This window comes from Rhopilema esculentum, chromosome 5 (genome assembly GCF_057945365.1).
Source record: "Rhopilema esculentum isolate cy_ngs chromosome 5, ASM5794536v1, whole genome shotgun sequence".
NCBI classification, from domain to species: Eukaryota; Metazoa; Cnidaria; class Scyphozoa; order Rhizostomeae; family Rhizostomatidae; genus Rhopilema; species Rhopilema esculentum.
This window is the reverse complement of record NC_142819.1, coordinates 10,165,994-10,191,485: the sequence shown is the minus strand read 5'-3', so window position 1 is coordinate 10,191,485 and position 25,492 is coordinate 10,165,994. Positions and strand designations below refer to the sequence as shown.

Here is a 25,492-nt window from a genome sequence, read left to right as displayed (position 1 = left end):
ATTAGAATGGTTTTACGAAGCATAACATTTTCTCGAAATGAACTCGCTTTGTTAAGGCTTTTAACCTTCTGTTATGTTAAGGATCCCCGTAATTATTCTAATAGTGACTTAAGCTTGAGAACCTCCAAAGCTATCCGACTTTTTATGTTTCTATCGGTATTATCTTCGTCTCTTGCATTCAAGTTGTCTCTAGGCGGCCTATTTCTGAAGTTTCAATTTTCTCTCTCACTGGCAATGCTTTCGCCACATTTGACCGCAATGCCTTGTCTTGTTTTCCCGCCATACGTATTATTTCCTCTCCATATTTGTTCCAGCTTTCGGATGTGCTCTCGTTAACAACATACCATTATCTAAGTCCTTGTTGCATTCCGATCAAGAAAGAGAGCATGCGCAAAGCCAGAGCAAGTGTCGATGGAATTCTCGATAGCACGTGGCAATGGCTGTGGAAAGTCATGGAAACAACGGAGGCGCAGTTGAGGTAACTCGCGAATTTTCGCATAGTACCACCGTGCATACGTACTGAAATTCAATTTCTTTTTATTCCTGTGAAGCTCCTTTCAATTTTCTGTCCCAATTTCTGACCTTTGGGGCTCAGCCTTACGTTTTTTGCTACAGAGAGCGTCTTTTACTCAAAGTAAGAACTGATTGTAACACGAAGACGCAGCATAAAATGCTGTTACTTTTTTATGGATCAAATATAAGTTTATCTGTTGTTAAGCGGAATGTCTTTGAACGTAAAAGAGATGGACAATCGTTGTGTGATTAGATAAACAGTTGTTAGTTGCTCGATTTCAATTTTAGATCAATCCATTTGCCTTTTCAGGTTCGGTGCATCTCTTACTGCAGTTTCGGATCCCTCACATCCACACCACCCCTTGCATGATGTACAAATGAAGAAGGGAGGACACAACCGAAGGGAGACTTCCTCACTGCTGTCAGTCGCGCGCAACTGGAATCCTGATGTCAAAAGAAAGCGGTACGTAAGGTTTGTTTTGTTTGCAATCTGTGTTGATAAAAATTTGTTTGCTATTGTAGTTTCAATTGTGACTATTCAATGCCTCTCGTGCAACGTGCTCAGATTTGTCGACAGAATTTAGTTGATGCACAATACACCTTGTTAAGGCATCAGTTGGCAAAATTAATTTCTTGTTTAACTCTACGGCCAAATTCGGTTGATCACAGTCAATATTTTTCTATAAAATATTTTTAATATTTTTATGTTACTTATATCGACTTCACTGCCAATGAGAATTGATCTCGAAGCAGTTGAAGAATTTATTTATCTCCTCTATCACTACTGCAAACTTAGTTGATCAAAAACAAGGCCATTACCGGAATTTGTGTCTTGCAAAACTCAAGGATTTTCATGAAGTAGCAACTTTTGGTTTAAAGAGATCTTCGCTTCGTGGTATTATAATCTGATAAAATTGAAGCCTCCTTTCATGGGGTCAATTCACCATGTTAGTCTTTCTTTGCCACCATGCAGGCGAGCAGGCAATGGCGTTGAAGCTTCGGAAAGCAGTCTTCGTCAAGATTTCCTAACCTACCTGCTGTCACTGACAAGAGGAAGCGAAGATGAACACGGAGACTCTTTACCAAAATTAGAAATGACGTCATTGCGACACGTGGCCTACATTCTCGATGCATTTGTCTACTATTTGAGATCGAAAATCAAGGCGGAAATAAAAGTTCCTAAAGAGAGAACAATGAGAGTCGCTAATATCTTCACTGGGGAACCAGATTTGCGAAGGTGAATTTTCGAATGTGATTGATTTAATCGTAAAATTCTTTGCCAGAATGCCTTTTAATGGATCCCCTTGCTCTTTTCAGAAAGAGAGTAAAGCCGATTTTCTTTGAAAATTCCAGGGATGTAAAGCTTGGAGGCTCAGGGTATTGAGCCCCCTCTTGCCAATGCCCAAATGAAGCCCTTTTCCATTTCTTGCTATTGTTTTTGGAGATGTGTTTTTCTAGCACTTTACCCCCTGAAAATATATTCATCGTTATAAATTTGAAAAGTTATAAGTTAATGTTGATTACAAAAATCGACTGTTTTCTCCGTTGCTAAAATAGAATTACGCCTTAAACTGAAATTTGAAGTCATACGTAAGGTTTTAGAGAATAGGCAACCGGATAGAAAAGTTGTTGAAAAATATACCCCTCCGTGTAGCAGTTCTGAACCTATGAGAATGATGGTAGGGTTTGTGTTCAAAAGACCTAACTTTGTCTTAGTGTCATTCAAAATAGATTGACCCTACAGTTTATATGAATTGAGTTACCTTGAATGATCTTATGTATGATCTTACATGGGTCAAGTCCAATTCAGTGTGATTTCAAATACCTTTTTCTAAACCGATCTATCTGAATATGGCATTGTATTTCCCTATGTTCTTTTTTGTCCAGAGTACCTTTGAGTGGACGAATTCGGAACAACAGCGACGAAGACTCTGTATCTTGGTCGTCGGAAGAAGGTCAAGACGACAGCGAAAACACCTTTCAACTTGATGGGTTCTTCAAACGAAGCGATTCAACTCTTGTATTAGGTATTTCCCCTTTGTTTCCTATTTTCTTTTGTTTTCGAACCTCTTTTTTGAGCTGTTTCTCATTATTCGAACCCTGTAACAGTTGTTTCATTGATGTGGTTTGGAATGCAAACCCAGTAGCATTTTAGCAACCATATCCGATCCGCTTCTACTGATGAACGCGGAGAATTGTCTTTTGTTTAATTATCCGTGTGTAACATTTCTGTACACTGTGCATGTATCACCAAAGTTTTTGAAACTTCTCCAAATATTCTTACTGCATGTTTGTGGTATAGAAGCATGTTGGTAGAGAATATGGTCCCAAAAAAGGAACAAAAAAGGAACAATTTCTTTAGTCACTATGTAGTATATTATGTGGCTATGTAGTATTTTTATCCCTCGAACCTGTTCTGATTCACTAAATTTCCAAATGTTGCTTTCTAATATCATTTTCGTACTGATTTTGGTACTTTTTTTCCCCGGTAGGATATGAGCCTTCAGATCCATTTACAACTCCACTAAGAGACGCTCTACCGCTGGCCAGCAAGCCACATCTGCTGAACCCAACTGTACGAAGAGATCAGCTGTTTGGTTCAGTTAAAAGCTCGGTAGATGACGTGCAGATTGACCTTCCGCAGCGCATTGGATACGGCAACCGGGACAGAGGTAAGAATAAGACTCCACGGCGGGAAAAAGGTTGAAATGTCCCCTCGATAGAATGGCATGATTTGAATATGATCCGCCATTTTAAAGATTTTTAGTTACGTAGGAGTCTATCGTGTTTTGCAACACGTGTTTTATGGCGTCAATGTTGCTCGGAAACAGACAAAGGTACACAAGATAGAGAAATGGGGTACCGATACACAAGGCTAACGATGAGTGTGTGACTAGAATCTCGATATTTTATTGTGATTGAGGTAATTGCGAGTCGCAGTTTCGTCACATTTCCCATTGTTTTAGAACAAGAGACCATTGTCCTCTAGAGCATTGGGGGCGGTCGTCCCCCCTCGCCCCCCTCACCCCCCTCACTCGTCCCCCCAAGTGTCCACCACTGATCATAAGGAAGTTTAAGGTTCGGATGAATACTTCTGAGATTTTTCTTCAATTATAATTCTTTTAGGGACTATCTTTATTGATGTTGCTAAAGCCACATACGAATTTTGCAGAGGTTACTTAGTTTCACAAATTTCAACAAAGTTTTTTTAAACTGAATGCAAGAAATAAACATGTCTTGTTTTAGAGCTGATTCATTTTCAAGTTAATATGTTTTACTGATGCATCTCTCATTCGCTCCTGCTTTAGTCAATGTCCCACAGACGTCGGAAATTTCGGCCAACTTCATTCTCAGTCGCTGGCGGATGTGTATCGAGCTTTTTGGTCGACTTTTCCTTGATGACGTTGGCGCTGAGCCTCATTCTGTTCTCAACGAGATCGGCCGTTTCGACGTGAAGGAGGCCAAATTCAGACGGGATATGGAAAAATTAAGAAACAACCATCAGAAGGACCTCTGCATCGAAGAGGTGGCGCAAACGTTGTTCCTTTTTAACGTATTCATTATTTGTATTCAGAATATTTGAATTCTTCGTATTCATTTGTCTTTAATTTGTGCCTTTGGCAGATAACTGTGTTTTCGTCGTAAATTCCACTTCAGAAAGTCAAAAATGGATAAGTGGAAATTATTTGCTTTTCTCTGTATTTTCTATGACTTATTTTGCCTGTCTGTGATTAGCTTTCTGGTGTTTTTTGATGGCAAAGTGGTTACTCCTTTTTCGTTTTCCTCCATTTTGATATTTATATGAATACAATTTAATATTTCTATGTCGCATCATAGGAACCATCTCCACAGATTTTATCTTTGTCATTTGCAATCCTGTTCCTATATTTAGAGTCTTGGCTGTTTTTCTGACTGTAAATGCTTTGCATTGATAGAAATTCTTTGCAATATGGGACTATACAACATTATTGAATAATTGAATCGTTATTTTTGTTGCATTAGAAGCACTAGCACAGCTATGCCTAAATGCAGAGGCCTTCTTCATGACATTATGACATTATGAAATTGTTTCCTTTTGTCCAGGTTGAACGTGACAATTACTCGATGATTCGACAAACCTTTCGCAAACTGGATGCGTTTTTCAACCGGCGAGGCCCTATTCCTGCCAGCGTTCATAGACTGAGGGTATCCTTTAAAGATGAACCCGGTGAGGGAAGTGGCGTTGTCCGCAGTTTTTACACGGCCATCGGCGAAGCGCTTCTGTCCGAAGAACCATTACCGCCGCTTGAAACAATGTGTGTCTCTGCTGGAGCCTCGAAAGGTATTTATCGTTTGGTTTCAAAGCGAATCTCTGAAATATTCCTCTAGGATAGTCAATGCAAGATTGGAGTTTTTATGATAGGGCGGACATAAACATTTCCATTGATCCTTCTATTCGATGTTTCAGAAACCTTTTATCTTGTAAATTTCTAAAAGTTTGCCTTTGTTTTTTGGAAGCGTTTTTGAGCATCGATATCTTAATGGAACTTTTTTGAATTATACGAGAAGAATTGTTATTGTTGTTTCCTTATTCATCATTATTCAAAGATGTTTGTTTGATGCAGAAAAGTCGTTCTTACGTAGCCAACGGAGGGACATTGTTTTGTTGTTTCTTCTATTACTGACGCTGATAACGAGTCACAACAAAGTGAAGATAAATATCCCTTAAAAACATGATTTGGGACGTTAAATGTAAGCATTTTATGTGCTTCCTTTTAGACCTTTCCTCCTTGAGCCCAGTGGCAGACACTTGGGGGGGGGGGGGCGAGGGGGGCGACCGCCCCAATACTTTAGAGGACAATGGTTTTTTTCTAAAACAATGGGAAGGGTGACGTCACCTAATTAAAACAATTGGCTTGCCCCCCTCCCAATATTTGACAAAGTGTCCGCCCTTGCTTGAGCCATATGCGTAGGATACATGGGGGACGAGAGAGCTGCAGCCCCCCTAATCAGTCAAAATTTATCGCTACTGGCTCTAGACAGCCACTTCTATCTCAAAGAATCAATAATTTTCAGGCAAGATCCATAGTAGGCCCCCTCTCCCCCTTAAGCTTTTAGCATCTGCTACACCCATGCCTTAGTAGGGTTCTCCTTATTTCAATTTATGTTGCCGTACAGATCTTAATATTCTACTTTCGTTAGTACTGAAATTTAACCTAGGCATTTTGTGATATACAGATGAAAATCATGCTGGACTCGTGTTGTTAGCAGGACTTACCCAGCGCTTGAAATCTCGAGTTAGAGAGAGGGAGCGCAGAAGAAGCGCGGGAACACCCGGATCAAGTGGAATGATGCTCACTGCACGAATGAGACGTGAGAGGGAGCATGCAAGGCTTGTGATGGAAAGAGAAGGGCGCCAAAAATTAAACCCAGACGCGAAGCCATACGTGTTTGATCCCGATTTGACTGATGCGGTGGACAGCGACGATGCAGAAGATGACGATCCAGTTCAAAATGCCTATTTGGGAGCGCGGCTTTATCCAAAAGTTCTCATGCAACAACCGGTATCTATGCACTGCTTAACATTTTGGCTCAGGATTCAAGCAATATTTATTTTACTTTCTTGATTTCTTTTGAAGTTCCTGCTATTATAAATTTTCTGTTCTGTATTTGTGTCCTGTTCTAGAAAAACAATTCTCTATCAAGAGCAGTTTTACCTTTGTTCCACTCAACACCTTACGTACATTGACTTTCATTAAAGTGCATTGTCGATTTTGCATTATCGTCTTGCACAGTTTTAAGGTTGTATAGTGTCGACTTCCAATCTTGACACAAAAGGCAGCTTTTCGAGGTGAAGAATGGGAGGTTTTGAGGGGGTTCGTGGTTGGGGGTAACGTCAATGTTTAAAGTTTACATCGTGCGAACAAAAGCGTAACGTCGTTTTCAAAATCTTTTTCAATTTTTATTTTTGCAATCCCAACTTTCTTTACGATTGAAAAATGTTGCACAGAAATGGTTTGCCAAAACCGTAACCCGATAATTTCAGTACTCAGATTTTGCTTCAACGCTCCGTACAAAATTGGACAAAAGGCGTTGACTCAAAAAGGCATATTTCGATAACAAGTATACGAAAGACCAAAGGAACCTTCTTAAGAAACAGTTTGTTCTTGTTTCCAGGCCCTTGCGAGTCAGATCACTGGCATGCTACTTGAATTATCAGCGACACAAATTGTTTTATTGCTAACCCAAGAAGAAATCCTCAGGTCCAGAATTGCAGAGGCTGTCGAATTATTAAATGCTAAGTAAGTTTTCTTACTCATATTTATTTTCCCTTGTTTATTTCAAATTATCATTCAATTTCAAAAATTGAACGTTATGTAGGGTGGCCAGTTTTTTGTTACTTTTCTTCAAGATTCTTGATGTTTAGAGAATGCTCATTAATGCCGCAAAATCATTTGATCATAGAATATTTAGTTACTTTTACTGAGCATATTATTGGGCCTATTCACCATCAATAAATATTCTCGTCTGTTTTCATCTGGCTTTTTTCAGAAGGTAGCCTTATGCTGCAGCACGTGGCACCGATCTTTATCCGGTCCTGCACAAATGTGAATCTTTCCACGAATATTGTATCATAATCGCTTTCACGGCATTACATTTTCAGGGAGAAGAGCGACCAACCTGCGGCCAATAATACCAAAGATTCGCTGAGCGATAAAAGCAAAATGGAAGTTGAGGCTGATGATGATGATGACGAAATCGTATTCTTAGATAACTCGCCGCTGTTCTTCCAACCAGGAAAAACTGGTTTCTATTCGCCTCGTTGTGGAAGGATTTCCGAAGAGAGGCTGAGCTGCTACAGGAATGTAGGAAGGTAAAACATATCAGCATTTTGTACCCTGAGAAACTAAAATGGTGGTAAGGAGCGGATAATCAGGTGTCAAAGAGCTTTTCCTGCCTGCAATGATAAAATGATAATATAATTTCTTCGTCTAAGGCTTGCATACCATTGGTCTTTCACTATTAAATTTAATTTATACCCGAATTATGATGATAAATATGATGTTATAGGCCTTGAATATAGTTATTAGGCCATTATCATATACAGTTGATAGTAACTACAATGAACACGCCAAACAAATTTAACCTGAATTTACCCGCAAAGGTTTTACATAATCTAGAGCTACAATTGAAATTCCTTAACTTAATTTGCCCTTTAGAATGTTCCAGATTATGGTTATCTTTGATATCCAACGGTAAACTTGCCAAAGATTTCGTCCTTAATTACTCGCAGTTTCTAAACCTTAGTTCGCCACTCTATTTCTAAAACATCTGCTTCCCGCGCAATAGTGTTGCTTTAAGCTGTTTCACAGACAATGCGAAGCTAGAAATTGTGTCTACTTTGTTCCTTGTTTTCTCAAAATCTCGTGTCTGGGACGGACGATCTTTTGTATTTTGACGGTCACGGATCCGGGGTTTATTTTCCGGTAGAGCTTTGAGCTGGGTATTAGATGATATACACTATATATTCAATTATTAATAAACTATGTATTTTTATTTTGTTATTATGTTTTGATAGTCTTGGAAATGTCGATAAAAAATGTTTATTCGTTATATTTAGTGCAGTTTTTGGTAGAAACACACCATACAAATAGAGTTATGGGAGAATGTCAATCTTCGCGATCCTTCTGAAGAGGGCCTGTTTAATAGGTCTTGTTTTCACCCTGGCTTTAGATCCTCTACATGTCTAGGAGGTGTTGGGGGGGGGGATGTATATGCAGCACAATCTTTGTCCGAGTATGTCCAAAGCAGCAATTCATTGTCAACAGAAGATGGAAGAGACAAAACTCCATCTTGCCTATAGGTCTTATACGTTAGTGAAGGCTTTGATATAAAAATACAAGAAGACAGGGATATTTTTCAATGAAAATATTTACTGTTAAATGATATTTCAGGTGTTTCTTGTTTCGACGGCACATTCTTATAAATTCCTTGAGAGCAATTTTCCAACCCGATATTTCACTCATATTGAAAACAATCTTGTCTTAGTCAAATGTTCACGTATCCACCGTCCTTCAGATAAATGATTTTATTACTTCTCTTTTGCCAGGTTAATCGGACTGTGTTTACTGCAAAATGAACTATGTCCTATGTCATTTAATAGACACGTGATCAAATTCATTCTCGGTAAAGAGGTGAGAAATTTTTTCAAGTTTCTACCATGTATTTGTGATGAGCAATAGCGAGATAAAGTAACAGAACTGTGATAGTCTAACTAAAACCCCTCGATTTACCTCCCTTTTCGCATCCCGATTTTCAGTGGAACGAGCTCTTTTGCCCGAAACAGGACCAACTTTAACAAGAACAAGCCTTGACGAGACGAATGAAACGTTGCTCTTACATTTCTATATGTTTTGGTACTGTTTCTAGCCACTTTTACTTCGCCAACTTTCGTGTTTCGTATGCCCTCTATGGGGGCAAAGTGACGTTACGATCTATGGGAAGTAAATCGAGGGGTTTTAGTTAGACTATCTTAGTTCTATTATTTTATCTCGGCGATAGATGAATTGAATTTTGAATCTTTACGCGGGAAGTGTTTCCTTGCCTGGGTAGAGCAGCCGCCCCCGCCCCCCCCCTCATTCTTCAGTTCTGTCCGTATGCTATATATTTAATTAGATGATCAAATCGTCATGGCAGCGTCTGGTTCCAAGAATGTTTTGTTTTTGGTGTCTATGCAACTTGAAATTCTTGTTAGGATCATTGTTTGATAAGCTCCTTAAAGCTTCTTCATTTTTTTAAATCGGATAAATTATTGGCGTTGCGGCTTCCAAAAAAGGGCCCACAAGAATTAAGTGAATTAAAAAGAACTAGATTTCAAACTTTTCAACATTAAATTTTTATTGATGAAAAGGGTGAGTTTGATAGAAGGATTGACCGTTATAATCTAACCAGCTTTAATTAACATGTTGCTTTCTCTTTAACAGTGACAAGAATTTTATTATACCTTCAAATTCCGCAATTCAATTATTTTTTCGAATTTACCGAAAAATATGGCAATAAACGTCAAGATATATTATATGACCTACGAGCACTTCAAGACATGCATCACCTTAAGGTTTCTAGAAGGATCTCGTGCGATTTTAGCAGCTTGGAAAGAATACCAAGTGAAAATAACTTTGTATCAGACCTGTCAAGAATTCTTGTGGACCAGATAACTATTTCTGAACCGTTAGAAAAGATACCAGGAATAAATTCTTAGAGATTTTATAGTGATAATATTACAGCTCAGTGCCAAGAGAGAAGTCATTTAAAGGGGAATGAATTTATTTAACGCTACCAGATCCAAACCTTGTGTTGTTTGCTTGTTTGTTAGGAAGGGGGTTCATTTTAGGATGTTGACTGAAAAGGTTGTATTTCTGGAAAGGTTGTATAACTAGGCTATTTTCAAATGCTGTTGTTCCCAGGGTAAATGTATGATCCTGACATCTAGAAAGTCTGAAGTTTGTAATTATTTTTCGTAGATAAGTTGGCACGATCTTGCTTTTTTCGACCCGACCTTGTACGAAGTGCTTCGTCAACTGGTTCAGGATTCGACAAAACCCGACGCCAAAGAGTTGTTCTCTGGGCTCGACCTCACTTTCTGCATACAGCTGTCTCAAGAAGAAGGGGGAGGATCGAAAGAATTGATCAAGAACGGAAAGCAAGTACCTGTCACTCCTGGTAATATACGAAACTACGTGAAAAGATATGCAGAATACAGAATGGTAATATCAGTTGAAAAACCTTTGGAGGTAAGCGACTTTTTTGCTTCGGGAATACCATTTGTGTTTACAAATTAGAAGCCGTTTTCCAATGTGCTTTATTGAAATAACCTCCGTGGTTTTCTCGGTAAGTTTCCCTATATGTAAATAAGCCTGATTAAATGATGATTACACGACTCAAATTGTGGTTGTGTCTTGGTGTCACGCGCTGAAATTTCTTTGATTTTGCATTTGGGAATAATTCTAAACTGGATTTTTTTCTAACTGTTGTAACCCTAGCTTAAATGATAATTCCAAGTTTAGCCTCGAAGCTAATTCTTACGTCCATGAATTATATTTTAATTGCCCGTTGATATAATAAAATGTTTGCAAACAAATCTGTTTTAGAGCCTTCGAGAGGGTGTCAAGGATGTCTTACCCACCCATACTCTAGAAGGGTTGACTGCGGAGGACTTTCGTCTATTGCTGAACGGCTCTGGGAACATTAACGTGCAGCAACTCATGAGTTATACGACATTCAACGACGAAACCGGAGGTTAGGCCCTTAGATATGCGATCATACTATGCTGCCATGCTTTAAAGACCGTGAGGCCAAGATTACTGGATGATAATTTCAATAAAATTGATTATTATAATTGATATGGTTGCGTATATGGCCATTCCGGATTCCTAAGTTCTTGCAGTTCATTGCTTTGGGTGTCGGGTTCTGACTCAGATAATTAACATCGACCCATATCGTTTTTCGCTGTTAACAAAAAAGATAGAAAACCTGATAAAGCAAGAGAAAATGTGTTGGCGGTAATGAACTGTCTTTTTCCAGGAGTCTGTGCTCTTTATTGGAATCTTAAATGTCGTAGAATCTGTTTTATGAAAATCGTTTTAATCTATTGCTTGTGAAGACCTTAAGTATCTTCTTTGGTTTCAAAGAGGGAAGATAAGATCCAGATTAAAATGGAGGTTTCTCAGTAAATAAGCTTGTCGTGTGTTTTCTTTTAATTCTACTCGCTATAGGCGATACATTTCTCTTCTTCTATTACACAAAATATGAATAAAGGTCAAACAATGTACAGTCTACGTTTGCTCGAGTTTTCATATATTTATTATATTTATTATATTTATTATGTTTCTCAGTTTGTTTGTTTGGCTTTCTGTGTGAAGTTTGGTCGTCTTTATTCGTAAAATCAGACCAGTCAGTCATAAAATAGCCATCTTCGAGAAACTTTCGTTTGAAGCTACTTATCTTAATCAATAGCAGAAGTGTCCTTAATTCTCTAGTGATTTTATTATTTCTGCTTGATATAAGTTTTACAATAAAATTTAACTGTTGATTGCAGTTGGTTAGTTGTTCGATTTCTAATCGAATATTGTTCGATCATTGTCTGATAGAACATGGCTAGTGTTTTTAAGATATATAATTATTTTGTCATCAAACTCTAGGTGATGGGCAGGACAAGCTTTCAAAGTTCAAAAGATGGTTTTGGTCTATCGTGGAAAGTATGACTCCCAAACAGAAACAAGAAATGGTAGGTGAATTCGGATGGGTTTGGTCATTGAGAGAAGTCAGACCATCGTTGTTTTATCATTTATACGTTTAAGTTCAGAGTCCAGAAAACTATCGATCTTTCCTCTGGACAACACTCGTAAGCTTTGAAAATCTGGATTCTTGTTTATCGTTTTAGGCTTTTTGGATGGGATGATATTTGCTGTGGTTAAATTTCAACAAAGACTTCAAAACAATATAGTAAAATCAACTTTTGAAAACATAAAGCCACGAGAAATCACGAAATAATAAAAAATTATTCTCCTTTCTGTCGGTATATTGATTAAGGGTCCTCTGAGTCCGATGACCCAGACATTTTACAAGCGTAGCAACCACAACAACGGCCCATTTAGTAAGAATGCATCACATCTTCCATCAATTCATTTTCTTTTTGCAAATTCCCTCTAAACACTCACCCCTGCTATTATCACAATATTTTTCTTATTTTAAGTATCCTTTATTCATCCGAAAATTCTATTTTTGTTTGTCTCATTTTTAGCTGTACTTTTGGACATCAAGCCCAGCGATGCCAGCAAGTTCAGAAGGGTTCCAGCCGATGCCATCAGTGACTGTTAAGCCGGCCAATGATCATCAACTTCCCACCGCAAACACTTGTATTTCGCGAATGTATATTCCTCTTTACTCGTCGAAAAACATCCTTAAAAGCAAACTTTTATTGGCTATCAAAACTAGAACATTTGGTTTTGTTTAAGTAATTAGCAATCAAGATCATTCAGAAGTTTATTGTAATATTTTTTCACTCTTTAAGAGGAAACAATTCGCCATAGATATATCACAGTAAAATGCTCGTTGTGTTTGTATAAGGTTTTGTGTTGATTTATAATTATGCTCCTATTGAAAATGGCCTATGCAACCCTAGGCAGCCCAACCTTACTGATACTTTGCCAGAAACTACACTTAACCTCTATAGGGCGGAAGCACCCTATTCATATTTCTCTTTGCCATTCGTAGACATAAATTTTGCAAGGAACGAGCCTTCACTAATTTGTTTGCTAGACTCCGTAAAGTTTCGTCAATTCTCAATTTTGCCAAAGTTTGACATTCACTATTTATCACAGGATAAATGCCGTAAAATTTAGTTTAATGTCTTTAAAGGTTATTATGTTCATTATATTTTTTATTTTTAAACATCCACAAGGTTGCAATATTTTTCCTTGGGTATAATTAAGATTTGTTGTCCGAATCATGTTTTTGTGTCTTCTGGCGCAACGAACAGACTGAATTTTGGTGCCATGCAAAAAGGTCTGTCGCCTCAGAATTATGCAATGTTTGAAGTAGGGACGTTATTATCTGTCAAAGCATCGAATATTAATTTGGCCGACTTTAATGTAGAATTTAGGCCTTTATCTCCTGGCTGTAACATTTGTAGATACAACATAATCAGTAAAAAATCTTTCTATGCAGTGGATAGTAGCAGTTCATTGCAAAAAGCGATACACCGTCCCTCGTTGTATTTTGTAAATGTTCAAACCACCAAATAACATTCATCAGCACCCACGAACCCCCTTTCAGTCACATCAGTGAAATTACGATGTCTTTGAGCTGCCTTCTTTCTACTGATTAGGCAATCTCTATTTGTAAGTGGCTGGGTACTTTCAAACGGTGTACTTTGTGTTGACACGCTAGGAAAAAGGGGTTTATGTACCGTTTTCAAGTTGCTTGAAATATCGGTTTGGGCTCACTGATCTTTATTTGTTATACTATAGACGTAGAGGTACAGGAATGTGGTTTGACTTCGTCTTAAAAGAGGAATGCCATTATTTCTAACAGATACTAAATTCAACACGGCGATTTAGACATATGTTAAAAATGTGATTGAGGAAATTGAAATGCTTTTTTGGCAGGGAAAGTTCATATCGAGTGCGAGGTTGTGTTGAAGTAATTTGCCTTGTTAGAGAACGGGGTGTAAAGGAAGTCGTTCGAAAAAGAGGTCACGCACTATGGGGGGGGGGGGGTCAGAGGTTTAGAGGGTTTAACAAAACATGACAAATTCTGACAGTATTTCAAAGGGACATTTGTCGATTTCTTGATGAAGCGCTCTTAATGGTTTGATTGACGGTTTGATAGAAAATAGAAATGTAATTCGAAAGGAAATATCTTAGTTTTGAGAAGCATCGAGGTGGCAAATCATAAAATTGAAAGGCAGCTTGTTGATAGAATATTGGAATTGCGTAAAGGACAGAAAAAGCGAAAGACTGCTCCCACTTTTTACTAGAAAGACTCATTCAAAACTACAAACGCGTAAATATTTTGAGTCAATTTTCCTAGTTGGTAGGAGTTGACATGCTCTTTTTCATTCAGCATTGTCTTCTACAGTAGGTTTTTAACCTGTTTTTTCTTTTTGCCGAAAATCTTATGAAAAAACAGAAGATTTTTACGTTGGTTCCATAAAAAAGGTTTAACTACGAAAAAGTTCATAATTATAACAGCAATTGTTTAACAAAAATGATATAATTTTTTTAGCAACAAAAAGGTTAATAAATTTACAAATACACTCTTATCAAAATAGTGTTTATAGAAATATTTAGGCACGCACAGGGACCGCAGAAGCGGGGGGCCACGGGGCTTTAGCCCCCAATAATTTCCAAAATGTACTCAAAATCATGCCAAAAATCGCCCTGCTCTTGGTTTTTAGCATGCTTAGCCCCCCCCCCCCCAAAAAATAAAAACTTTGCTTCGTAGTACTTGCGGCACATAGCTATAAACAGTTATGAATATTGCCACTGTGATATTGCTCAACCTCAGGTTTCATTTTAAAAATATTTGTTCCGGGTTTTGCCATGTTCCCTCAATATCAGATCAGATTGAAAAAGATTAAGATTGTATTGAACGGTAAAATCAACAATGAAAAGTCATCTTCATTCTGCTTGAACAGGGAAGTTAAATGTTGAATTGGTCAAAAATTTCAACTATTTTTGAAAAACTGACCCAACTAGCCCAAATCATCAAAAGGAATTTCCTAAATTTTATTATAAAGATTGTTAGAAAATTTATATTGATGTAGGCCGAAGGGAGAATGATGAGTGGCAGTCGGATATCGGACAGTGTATGTGTAGTGCCCCCAAACCCATTGCTCCAATTGTAATCTCAGCTCAGGGGGCGTATCTTGCGCAATGGCATGTAACGTGTAACTGCGCAAGTCTGATCCAACACCATGTTTGTTTGGAAACAGAAGGAAAGTATGGTTGCAAATTGCTTATCAATGTAACGTTTCAAGAAATCGTGGCATGTAAGGAATTATTCCCAGTATTAATGAAATGGCTTCAGGATCGGGAGAATTTCACGGCGAAGAAGAACCGCCGCGTGCAAAGCACAAGGTTGAAAATATCGGAACATCATCATCTGTCGGAAACGAATCGTTGGAACAGCAACCAGACGATCCAATAACACACGTACCTAAAGCCGCAAATGGAGAGCCATGCATTGCGTGAGTACTTTTTGAAGTTTCGTTACAAAAATAAAGAGCGAGGCAAAGTATCTAGAGAAGATATCTGAGCTTAACAATTTACCCGCTACTGTTATTCTGCTTTGGCTAGGGCCTAATATGTCCTCGAGGGCCAGTGGTTTAGCCAACCGTATCAAACACTTAAGACCTGGTGATCCGACACGGCTCTAAATATCATGTAAACATGTAAATATCATATAATTAATAGATGAATGAAATTTAAATCAGTTTTTCCAAATGCGTTCCCGTGTAATGTTATTAACATGCGATTTGTATCAACTTCTCCCGTGATACGGCTTCTAAGAAGTGAAAATGATGACGAAGTAAAATGGTCGATTACAGGGTATCGACCAAAAAAACTTCGTGAACCATCACGGTTATGATATTAGAAAATCAATGAATTCATTTAGAGGAAACATGTTCAACTTATAGTGATTTTGAAAATGGATAGCCCCTTGAAACAATCACGGAAAAAATAAATTGCTGCCTAAGCAAAACTGCCAGTGTGGTCAATGAAAATTGATGCATTTATAAGTTTGTGACTTACATTTAATAAATAAATTGATGATGATATTTCTCGTTATTTTTTATTAAATAGCTTCCAGGGAAATTTTAAAGCTGTGAATGGCAAATCTCTTTGCATTTCTATCGACTCACTTAGTGTTCACGGGAAGCGTGTGTTGCGAGCAAGTACTTTTCTTTAATCACCTGTAATAAGAATAGTTAACATTCCAAATGTAATTTTAATCATTGGTTTTATTCACTAGGGCGATGGAGAATTATCTACTGGCACATTTCTTTTTCATATTTGCTGCTAGTTTTATCCTTGGTGTCATATTTCTACACTCATCATTAACATTTTGGTCTTGGCAGGTAAGATATTTTCATTATAGGTAGGCCTATATAAATCTGATCATGGCTGCAAAATGTGTAAAAAGCTTTAGAATTAAAGAAGCTTTGATTTTTTTAACCCAACATAGCACCTATGAGCTGCACCTGGATATAACTTCTCTCTTATCTTATGTTTTATACTTACAAAATACAGTCAACATTTACTATCTTGAACTCTCAAAAGATACTGATAATTAATCGAGATAGTGAAAGTTGAAAATGACAGTATCTTAAGAATCTGGAAGTTCAGTGGTGGTTTGTGTACTATGGCTAGTGGGGCTCAGCCCCACCAAAGATTTCCAAAAATAAGTTTTAGATTTATAAATGTAAATAAAATGAACATCCATTATTAATTTAGCACTGTTCACTAATTTCGTTGCTTTGAGTTTCACTGTTTGTCCATACTCTAGTTTGTTTAAGTCCTACTGCCCGGCAGTTCTTTTGAAAACTAGACAAACACGTATCAGCAACCATCTTTTGGGGCTAGCTCCCAAACTATCACATAATGCACTCAATCAAGTGCTTCTCGTGACTTGACTATTCATTTGATGACTACCTTCTGATTGGCCAATTCTGCTCGAATCTGCATTCCTAGCCCCAAGTAAATCAATTCAACTGTGTCTGAATATTGTTGTGATAAGCAATGTTGATGTGGCAACGCAGCAAAGTGATGTGTATTTGCTGACTCGCATATTCAACTTTAAAACTTTGAAATAAAGCATACAAGTTAGGTCTTTATCAGATTTAATTTTGCCGATCCTGAAATAAGCTCAAAATGGGAAGGCTAAGCCATATGCCTTCTAATGACATAAAGCATGCATAATGACATTAAACAATTTTAGCTTAATGGCATATGAAAATTAATCAAATAATAGTTTGACTTTTTGTTCTTTAAAATTTTTTGTAATTGCCATGATATGCATTGCAAAGGATATCATCTACGGGTTAGCCATATTACAGTTGCCTAGATGTTTTAATGGACACCACCCACAAACTCCCCTTTCTGAAGCTGAGCATACAAACATTTCACAAAGTTTATTACTTTGCTTATTACAAATTATACATAATTAATAGTGGCACTTGTTTTTTTCAATCAAAACTTTCAAAATGATGACAGCCTTGTTGATTAGAGGTAGTAAAGAATGGAAAGGGGAAGGGCTATTTATCATTCTTGGCGTTCTGTGTCCATGGCTTTAGATTTAGAATATTACGTCATCAGCCCCACCAAAAATTTACCTCAGGAGCCACCACTGTAGAAATTGTTAGGTTCTAAATTTGTCAGCTAATACTAAATGAGACTGAGTGATCCCAAATTTCATCAAAAGCTAGATTATATAAAAATTTTGATTCCAAGGTGATCTGTTTTTGTTAAGATTCAGATATTGCTGACACATCACATCTTGGTTGTTCTACAATCACCTGCCATCTGCCATAGTCTGCAAACTAGCTTACAATGATATATGTGTCATGATTCTTTGTGTAGTTAAGCAGGAAATATTAAAAAAGCTTCAGATAACAAGCATTTTCTCCAAAGAAAATAGAAAATGGAATGAATTCATATCCAGTGCAGTACTGGAGGCAGTGGCGAATCTAACCAAGAATAAGTGGTCCTGCCAATAGGGGGTCTGGGACCGCTTTGCGTGAAGCCACACCCTAAAGACCCTCAGAAAAGGGGGAAGCGCCCTTCTGGATATGTTGAAATCAAGATTGCAGTGAAACATTTTTCACTGCCACATTTTGGAAAAAATGGGACCAGGGTCGGGATCCTTTCAAGTTCCTCCTGCCTTACATTGAAGAAGTCAAAACAGCATCACAAAAATTCTTTCTGAATTATTTAATATTTGTAAATGTTTTCATTGATTGAAATTTTTGAAATCATTAACTAAAAAGAAATTGCTTGTACAAATAGGCATATTCAGTTGTGATACAAAATGGGAAACATAATTGATGCAAATTATTTAAAAATGTAAACACATTTTGCCACAACATGGATAGGTCTGATGAATGGTAGATAGGATCTTGAATTAATTTGTTATGAAAATCAGAGATTGACATTTTGCCAGTACAAAACAATCTGAGTCACAGAGTACAAAAGCTCCCAGTAATTATTAACATTGTTTAAGCAGGCGTCTTTTTCATTGGGAACTCTGAATTGTATGATAGTTCCTGTTAGGGCAGGATGACAAACTGCTGAAATTGATTTCAAGCAAGCCCTTTTTTCTGTCATGCATACTCCAACTCCCCTCCATCTCGACTATTCTGGTACAAAAACGAAGATTCTCTCTCGACGGAGGCTGCAAACTTTTTCTACTGTTTATTATTAGGCCTTTGCATATGACTTCCTTTGCTCTCTGCAGTCTGAGAGATAACTATATGTCAGGTTTCTTGCTATGTCTGTGATATTCCTGACTTGAACATTAAATAGGACCAACAAAACAACTCAAAACAATTTGATTTCCATAAATACCACTCATCTTGATATAAATCTTGTATAAATACCACTCGTCTTGATATTTATATAATTCTTGTATAAATCAAGTGACGACAGTGTAGGCCTTCCCTGCCTAAAGCAGCAAAAACTTCTTCACCAGCAGAATCATGATGTCTTTGTTATAGTTAGTTTTATCCATGATATCAAAATAGTTATTTTTCCTAAGGAAAACCTGACTGTGGCCTGAGTGAATAATAATATTGTTTGTGACCACGCACGGTGCAGAAAATCAACAAATTATACCCAAACATAGGGCTCCAAAAATCAAGGTCCTGCCTCCATGAATGAGCAGGACCTGAGGTCCTGCCATTTCTGAAGGGCAGGAGTGCCATTGTTTTCTTCTATTGTGCGGCAGGACCAAAAAAAGGGCTATGAGGCGTTTGCCCATTGTTGGGCAGGACCAAAAATAGGGTTTAGTCCTGCCTATGACTATTGGGCAGGACTGGCCACAGGGCTAAATTTTTGATGATATCATCTAGCAAAAACGTTTAAATTTCCCAAACAGTTGGTATAAAGAATTGATTAGTGACATAAAACTGATTGATATTAACCTCAAAGAAAATCAGATCAAAAATTTAACCAAAGAACAGTGGAAAAAAGTTGTTAAAAAAAATTATCATAATCATAGAGAATAACATTAGAAATAATAGTAAGACTAAACTTGAAATGAAGTAAATTTGAAATGAAAGAGTATCTGGGGTGTGAAGACACGTCATCCCTGCTGAAATTAAAACTAAACATGGTTGACTTAAGAGCGAACTACAAAGGAAAGTACTCTGATTCTCTTTGCAGAAGATGTAGGGCCCATGAGGAATATATTGAACACTTATGGGACTGCCCAAGTTTTTATCAAAAACCCAAGATGGAAAAGACCTGTTTAGTTACAAATAATTCAAAAATTCTGAAAAATATCAACAACACCCTTCAAAAATTTCTTACCAATGGATGAAATAGAAATAAAGAGATTGGCTAAAAGTATAGCACCAGCTTGTGATACCCAGTAGTTGGGTAACTGCTCCGAAATGGAGACTTAGCTTCAATTATTATTAATTATTATATCTACGAACAGGATACTCAAAATTCCATTCCAGTCACTCTGTGTCTTAAAATTGAAAAAGGGCACAGCAACGAAGTAAAAGTGTAGAATAAGACAAGAACTGCCTTTGAATCAGGCATATTATGATTTCATAAAGTTAATCAATTTTTCTTATTTTAAAAATTGTTATCTTTGGAAATTTGTGGTCCTGCCCAGCAGGATAAGCAGGAGCTTCGGCTTTCCCACTGACTGGAAGCAAAAAATGTTCAAGATAGCAAATGGTCTTCTACAAATGGAATAATATTTGAGATAGTATGCAGTTGAGATATAGTAATTGTCAATTGTATCACTTTTAGGTGGCCTAATATATATATTTACAGAACTTAAATAACACTGATGGCTTGATGTGGCTTTCATAATTTTGCTGAGTCAAGCAAACTTCTGGTACCTTTGTGGCATAGCTGGGATTGGAAAATTGAAATTGAACTGCTTGTTTTGGCAACCATCGATTTGCAAAGTCCCATCAAATTAGCTATGAATTTGTTGCTAACAACACAACAGCACATTAGTAACCAAGGGATAATATCACTGGATCTAATTTTAGTACCAATGACAAAGGCAGGAAAAAATTTTGTTTCACTGCTGGTAGCCAAGATGCCTTGTAACTCCTGTCACAATTATATTGAAACTGTATTTTTCTTTTTTTATGCTAGACTTGTATGGTTAGAAGCATGTATGTGCAAATTACATCAAACATAATATTTAAACTTCTTATGTTGTCATCAAAATGTCACTCTAACATTTTATATAAATATTATATACTTTTATTATGTCAAGCACACATTTGTCAGAAAAAATGTATTTAAGTAGCTAAAAAACCAGTCATTTGACCTTTGTAAAACCATATTATTCTTTCAAATTTGTTGGTTATTTTTTTAGGTTTATGATGAAAGTGGACCATATACTACACATCTTACAGAGATACCAGATGCACTTCCTCATGAACAAAATTACCAACCTGGATACAGAAACGGTGTAAACTCCTTCAATGATGTCCTTTCTGCTATCATCAGCCCCAATATGACAATTTCATTAGCAAGGTAGCAATCCTTATAGCATAAATAACTCAATGCTGCTGTATGCGCACAAAAGCATAACTCCTAACTTGTTTCATTGGCAGTAGTGTTCATGTTCTAAGCAAGTACAGTTGGGCTAAGCACCTAGCATTCAGTGCTGAATGTGTTATAATTTAAAAGTGTGTTAGAAACACTTATTCCTTCAGCCTAGGATTGGGTTTGCAGCATTATAGAAAGTATGATGTAGACACTATTTTATTTTAACTTGGCGTTGAAGAACTTGGTGATATTTAACACAACATTTCATTGGCAAGGTTTCAGGCAACTGAAGTAGTAATTCACACATGGGGAGTCATATATTTATTTGGTTGGTTTTATTTGCTGTTTCCAAGCATGGTTGTTCAGGGTAAAATTTTTATATCCATAGTGCTAGTGTGCAGGGTAAAATAGTTATGGTTGAATAATCAAAGCGTGAATCCTAATTTACTTGATCCTTGTATGACCAGTAAAGCTCAAAGAGCTGCTATTTTGATTCCATGATCTTAATGGGTTTTGAATATTGAAATCAAGGAAAACAGGCCCTTTTGCTTTTCCAGTAGTTTAAGCTGCCCCCATTATTATGCATAAATTCTCCTTGTGAATATATCTTCCAATGCAATTTGTCAGGTTGCTTTTCCTGCTCAATAAAGTCATATAATACAGTCAGTATTCACTTTATAGTGCACCAAGTTTTTCCTTTGTAATTAAACATTTTAGTTTCGCTTTGTCTGTTAAACAACCATAGTTACTCTGGGATCTGTTTTCTTTAATGAACCGCAATTTTTGAATTAGGTTTCAGAGCTTTGCGTTTGCTTGTTGTAACCATATGGGTTAATTAAGTAGTTTTGAGATATATTATGTAAATAAATAATGAATAACTGATTTTGTATGTCAGATAAAACACTTTGAATTTACAGTCAACAAGCTGGAATGCAGAATACAGACCTTTGTTTAAAAACGTAGTCACTGCTCTCTAAAGATGTTGGTGTCTATGAAAAATTGGTTCTGTTTTGCTTTTCTCGTTTAGTGATTTATTTTTTTGTTGAGATGGCAATCAGTTTTACTGAAAGGTAGCAATGTCCATCTCGCATTGTAAAAATATGTGTATTAACCCATCAAAGAACAGGGCTTTCAAATAAGGCAGTGCTGTATTTGTATTCCACTTTTACTTCAATCTACTTTACATTAGAATCTTGATCGATTTAAACTTCTCTTTTGTTTCTTATGCTTCATTCATATTCAGCGTAGTACCTAGTTTGCTTCACATATGTAGTTAAGCGTTTACTTTTCATAGATCTGCTATAATTTTATGCTCTGGAAAGATATTTAACATTTTATGCAAAAGTGCAATTCATTCTTATCAACCACCCATTTAGCTCTGTTGTTTTTATTGCCTTCATCTGATGGACCCAGCAAACAGCATCACTAGGTTGTTATAGATACTAACAAATTGTTGAAAAAACATCTAACGAAAAAACTAGCAATTTCCATCAAATACCTTGTGTCAAATCCTCAGCAATTACAGGGTAGAATTAAAAAGAAACCGACGAACTGCAATCAAAATTGCTTTTTATTAGGCAAAAACATGAAGACATTACCAACATATTTTTACCAGTTATACATCCTTCTTGAAGCGTGAAAAATGGAAATTCTAAAAGGCAGGGACCGAAGCTACAAAGAAGCCTTTAGGATAATGTATGATGGTAAAATACAATAATGATCTCACTAGTTAAGACTAGAATTAAAGAACACCAGAGATTGTTTAAGAATGCCAATTTCTACAGAATGAGCAGACATATTTATTTGGGAGAAACCGCATCTTAGTTTATGTTTTTGAAATTTTATTTCTGAGGAAAATGTATTCTGAATTTCGGCTCCAACATTGGTAGTTCTGGTAATTTGAATCTTGGTCCTTTGGTGTTCTTTCATAAAAATTGGGTGAAGGCTGTTTAAAAAATTTCGAGGGCTCAGAGCTTTAAATATCGAGCATTGACGGTGCAGTTTTTAATGCAGAGGCGGAAATTGCGGGGATGTGGGGGGCAACCGCCCCCCAGGTTTTGCCAAATTGTCGGTTTTTTCAGCACAATTATGTCATTTGTCGGCAAATTTGCTTGCTTTTGTGGGCATTGCCCCCAACCCCGCCCCCCACTTGAAAAATGATTTTCCGCCACTGTTTTCGTTTGAGCTAATTCGCTTGAGATTGTTATTATATTCGTTTTGGTCTCTTGTGCCACGCTTCCTCGCGTTTTTCTTGTATCTGCTCTACTAGTTTTTGGGCAAGGGCAATGCGGGAGAGTCTTTTGGCCTCCTGAGGATTCGATTTGTATAACTAGGGTAAGATGTGTGTTTCGTGGCGTTTTCATTCCCTTGGTTAAGCGTGGGTCTCACCTTGCTTGTTGAAGCCTCAATACAAGTATGCTGATTATTTTGAACGTGACGTTTTTATGAGACCTACCTATCAGATGAGTCAAATGCATTCCTCTACTGATTAACCAGGTATGTTTTCGAGCTATTTTAGATAATGCTTGTTGGTGCTCGTTCATAGAAATTTTTTGTCACCTCGTGCTCCGGCTTTCTCAGTGGACTTAGTTCCACAATCATTTAGCCTTAACAATTTTCTGCTGTTTAGTAACCTACTGTTTTTTATTTTGCCTACACGGATAGAAAAGGTTTAATTGTTTGAATTTAATGACTCGGACCGTGTCTTTTGCCCTCTTGTAGCCGTTATTTTTTCAACTGTCCCTTGCTATAAATGTAAACAACAGCCAAAGTTCGGTTTATTAGTGGCTTTTTTGCTTGGAAATTCCAATTTTTGCAATCTAAACAAAGATTTAAACTTGAAGCGAATTCATGGCCTATAGATTTTAGGATTTATTTTGTCGGCAATAATTGTCCGCTCTGCGCTTGCGCTATCTATTCGTTGCCTTTGCGCCGATAGATAAAGTCGTAAGAACAAGGGTTGGTCATAAATCATTTATGTCATGCGGGACACCAGGAGATTTCCCGGTGGGCCCCTTTCAAGTGAGTTTGTAAAGCCCAGGAGGATATTTAATGCGAACAATATTCTTAGTTAGAAAACGGCTCACTTATATGTAGACTCAGGTTCACAGTTGAGAATTAGAGGAGGTCAACATATACAAACAGACACCTGCAGGGACCGCGCAGCACTCTAAAAGCGGAGGGGCTGAAATGGGTGTGACCGAAAAGTTTTTGATGCCACACCCTCTTAAACGCCGGAAAACGCCCCTTTTAGAAAATATTTGCTTATTTCTATTGAATTTTTATAAACAGTCTGGTTCAGAGAAGATATCAATAACTATAAAAATAGATAGAATTAGCTCGAGGGTAATAAAAAACCAAGCTAACCAAGTTAGAAAATACATTATATCATTAAACAAGATGAAACACCTAGAAAAATAACAAAAATGGTTCCCCGTCAATGATAACTGCTACTACATAGGGGTAAACTATCCCAAGTTCCGTTAGAGTAAACCTTGAAAAAATGTTTCTAGCCTATTATTGCAAAAAAGTGGGTGGGCTATAGCCCCTGCCAGCCCAATGACTGCGCGGTGCCTGGACCCCTGTGAAAGAGATGCGTTGAATATGAACTGAGCCGCCGAATGGGGGACAAGGAGGGGCAAACTACCACAGGGCCTCGATAACTGATTTATAACGAAACGCAACAGAGTACGTCCAAACAATTGTAAAATGTGGCAAACGACTGTAAAAAAACATTCTGAAATGGTTTCAAGCTAATTTAAAAGACGTGGACGCACAAATTATCTGCTCGCAGTACAACTTTGTCCTTTTGCTGCATGATTTCCCAGTAGGTACTATTTTTGGCAACCTGTACTTTGTTATTTGAGATATCAAACAAATAAGCGGGCCCCCTAGTGATCATTTTCTCCCGGCCCTTTTCTAGGAACCACAACGCCCCTGCATTAGTTCTGAATTTAAGCCAGGGAAATGGCGACTCTAGCTCGTTATCGGAAAAGAAGCTAGATTTGTTTTCCAAGCAAGGTATTCCAATGTTTAGATGCTTTTTAAAGGGTTTCTGAATTAGGCCAATATGAAAAGCCCTTATGTTATTTTTAAGGAATCTTTATTTTGCTTCCTATTTACTGGAGTGATACAAGGTTTCTTGCCTCCAGTGTGGTACATTAGCCCGGAGATTTGTTTCTGGTTCAACTTTATAAGCGAAAATTACCCTGTTATTCTAGATATGTTATTCATTTTTTTAAAAATTCAACCTATTTGGTATAGCCCTCTCTTCGAAGATAATAAAAGAAAAGGAAATTAAGTTTGCTCCTGTTGAGCAAATATAAGGAAAATTTGCACTTACTTGTGTTGAGCAAGTATAAGTAAATGGGTTGCTCACATTGAGCAATTACAAAATAATGTTTTGCTAACGTTTCGCTACGTTGAAGGGCTTGTGGAAGGAATGTGGTGCTCAATTCAAGCAAGTAGGTGAGCTACTCTGCAACAGTGATGCAAAACCCTGAACTGGTTAAGAGGAAGGTTTTGATTAAAATGAGGAAGCTTTCGTTATGGAAACAAAGCTTTATGTTATGATTCGTGTTTTTTCGACTTTAAAAAATAAATGATCACCGATACTTAGAACCAACGGATAGTCAATTTATGAGGAAATATTGATGTGCCAGGAACAGTCCCTAATTTCAGCCTTTTTTCAAAGACCACTG

At 37.2% G+C, this 25,492-nt stretch overlaps 2 protein-coding genes across 4 annotated transcripts in view; both read left to right on the top strand.

The window, feature by feature from the left end:
• The window catches only part of LOC135689510 (E3 ubiquitin-protein ligase UBR5), a 39,162-nt gene extending 26,165 nt beyond the window's left edge, over positions 1–12,997 (top strand). Inside the window, exons 34-48 of one of the 3 annotated variants that reach the window (XM_065206758.2) lie at positions 315–478; positions 824–976; positions 1,487–1,750; positions 2,401–2,540; positions 3,006–3,185; positions 3,822–4,039; positions 4,597–4,834; positions 5,731–6,056; positions 6,670–6,794; positions 7,157–7,366; positions 8,603–8,687; positions 10,014–10,283; positions 10,641–10,788; positions 11,691–11,776; positions 12,293–12,997. In XM_065206758.2, the coding sequence (XP_065062830.2) occupies positions 315–478; positions 824–976; positions 1,487–1,750; positions 2,401–2,540; positions 3,006–3,185; positions 3,822–4,039; positions 4,597–4,834; positions 5,731–6,056; positions 6,670–6,794; positions 7,157–7,366; positions 8,603–8,687; positions 10,014–10,283; positions 10,641–10,788; positions 11,691–11,776; positions 12,293–12,505 (2,820 nt within the window). In that variant the 3' untranslated portion in view covers positions 12,506–12,997. Of the gene's footprint in view, positions 1–314; positions 479–823; positions 986–1,465; positions 1,751–2,400; positions 2,541–3,005; positions 3,186–3,821; positions 4,040–4,596; positions 4,835–5,730; positions 6,057–6,669; positions 6,795–7,156; positions 7,367–8,602; positions 8,688–10,013; positions 10,284–10,640; positions 10,789–11,690; positions 11,777–12,292 lie in introns of all 3 variants that reach the window. The other 2 variants (XM_065206755.2, XM_065206756.2) reach the window with 2 other exon arrangements.
• A 1,925-nt stretch (positions 12,998–14,922) lies between these two features.
• LOC135689511 (uncharacterized) lies at positions 14,923–22,167 on the top strand. Its single transcript, XM_065206759.2, has 3 exons — positions 14,923–15,241; positions 16,027–16,132; positions 20,617–22,167. The coding sequence occupies exons 1-3, from the start codon at positions 15,072–15,074 to the stop codon at positions 20,779–20,781; spliced, it is 441 nt and encodes a 146-aa protein (XP_065062831.2). The 5' UTR covers positions 14,923–15,071; the 3' UTR covers positions 20,782–22,167.
• The last annotated feature ends 3,325 nt before the right edge of the window (positions 22,168–25,492 follow it).

Excerpts from the sequence above, each read along its gene's own strand:
- LOC135689511 (XM_065206759.2), top strand. The coding sequence starts at position 15,072 with ATGGCTTCAGGATCGGGAGAATTTCACGGCGAAGAAGAACCGCCGCGT. Across the intron at positions 15,242-16,026 it reads AATGGAGAGCCATGCATTGC|GGCGATGGAGAATTATCTAC; the intron begins GTGAGTACTTTT and ends TTTATTCACTAG. Across the intron at positions 16,133-20,616 it reads TAACATTTTGGTCTTGGCAG|GTTTATGATGAAAGTGGACC; the intron begins GTAAGATATTTT and ends TTATTTTTTTAG.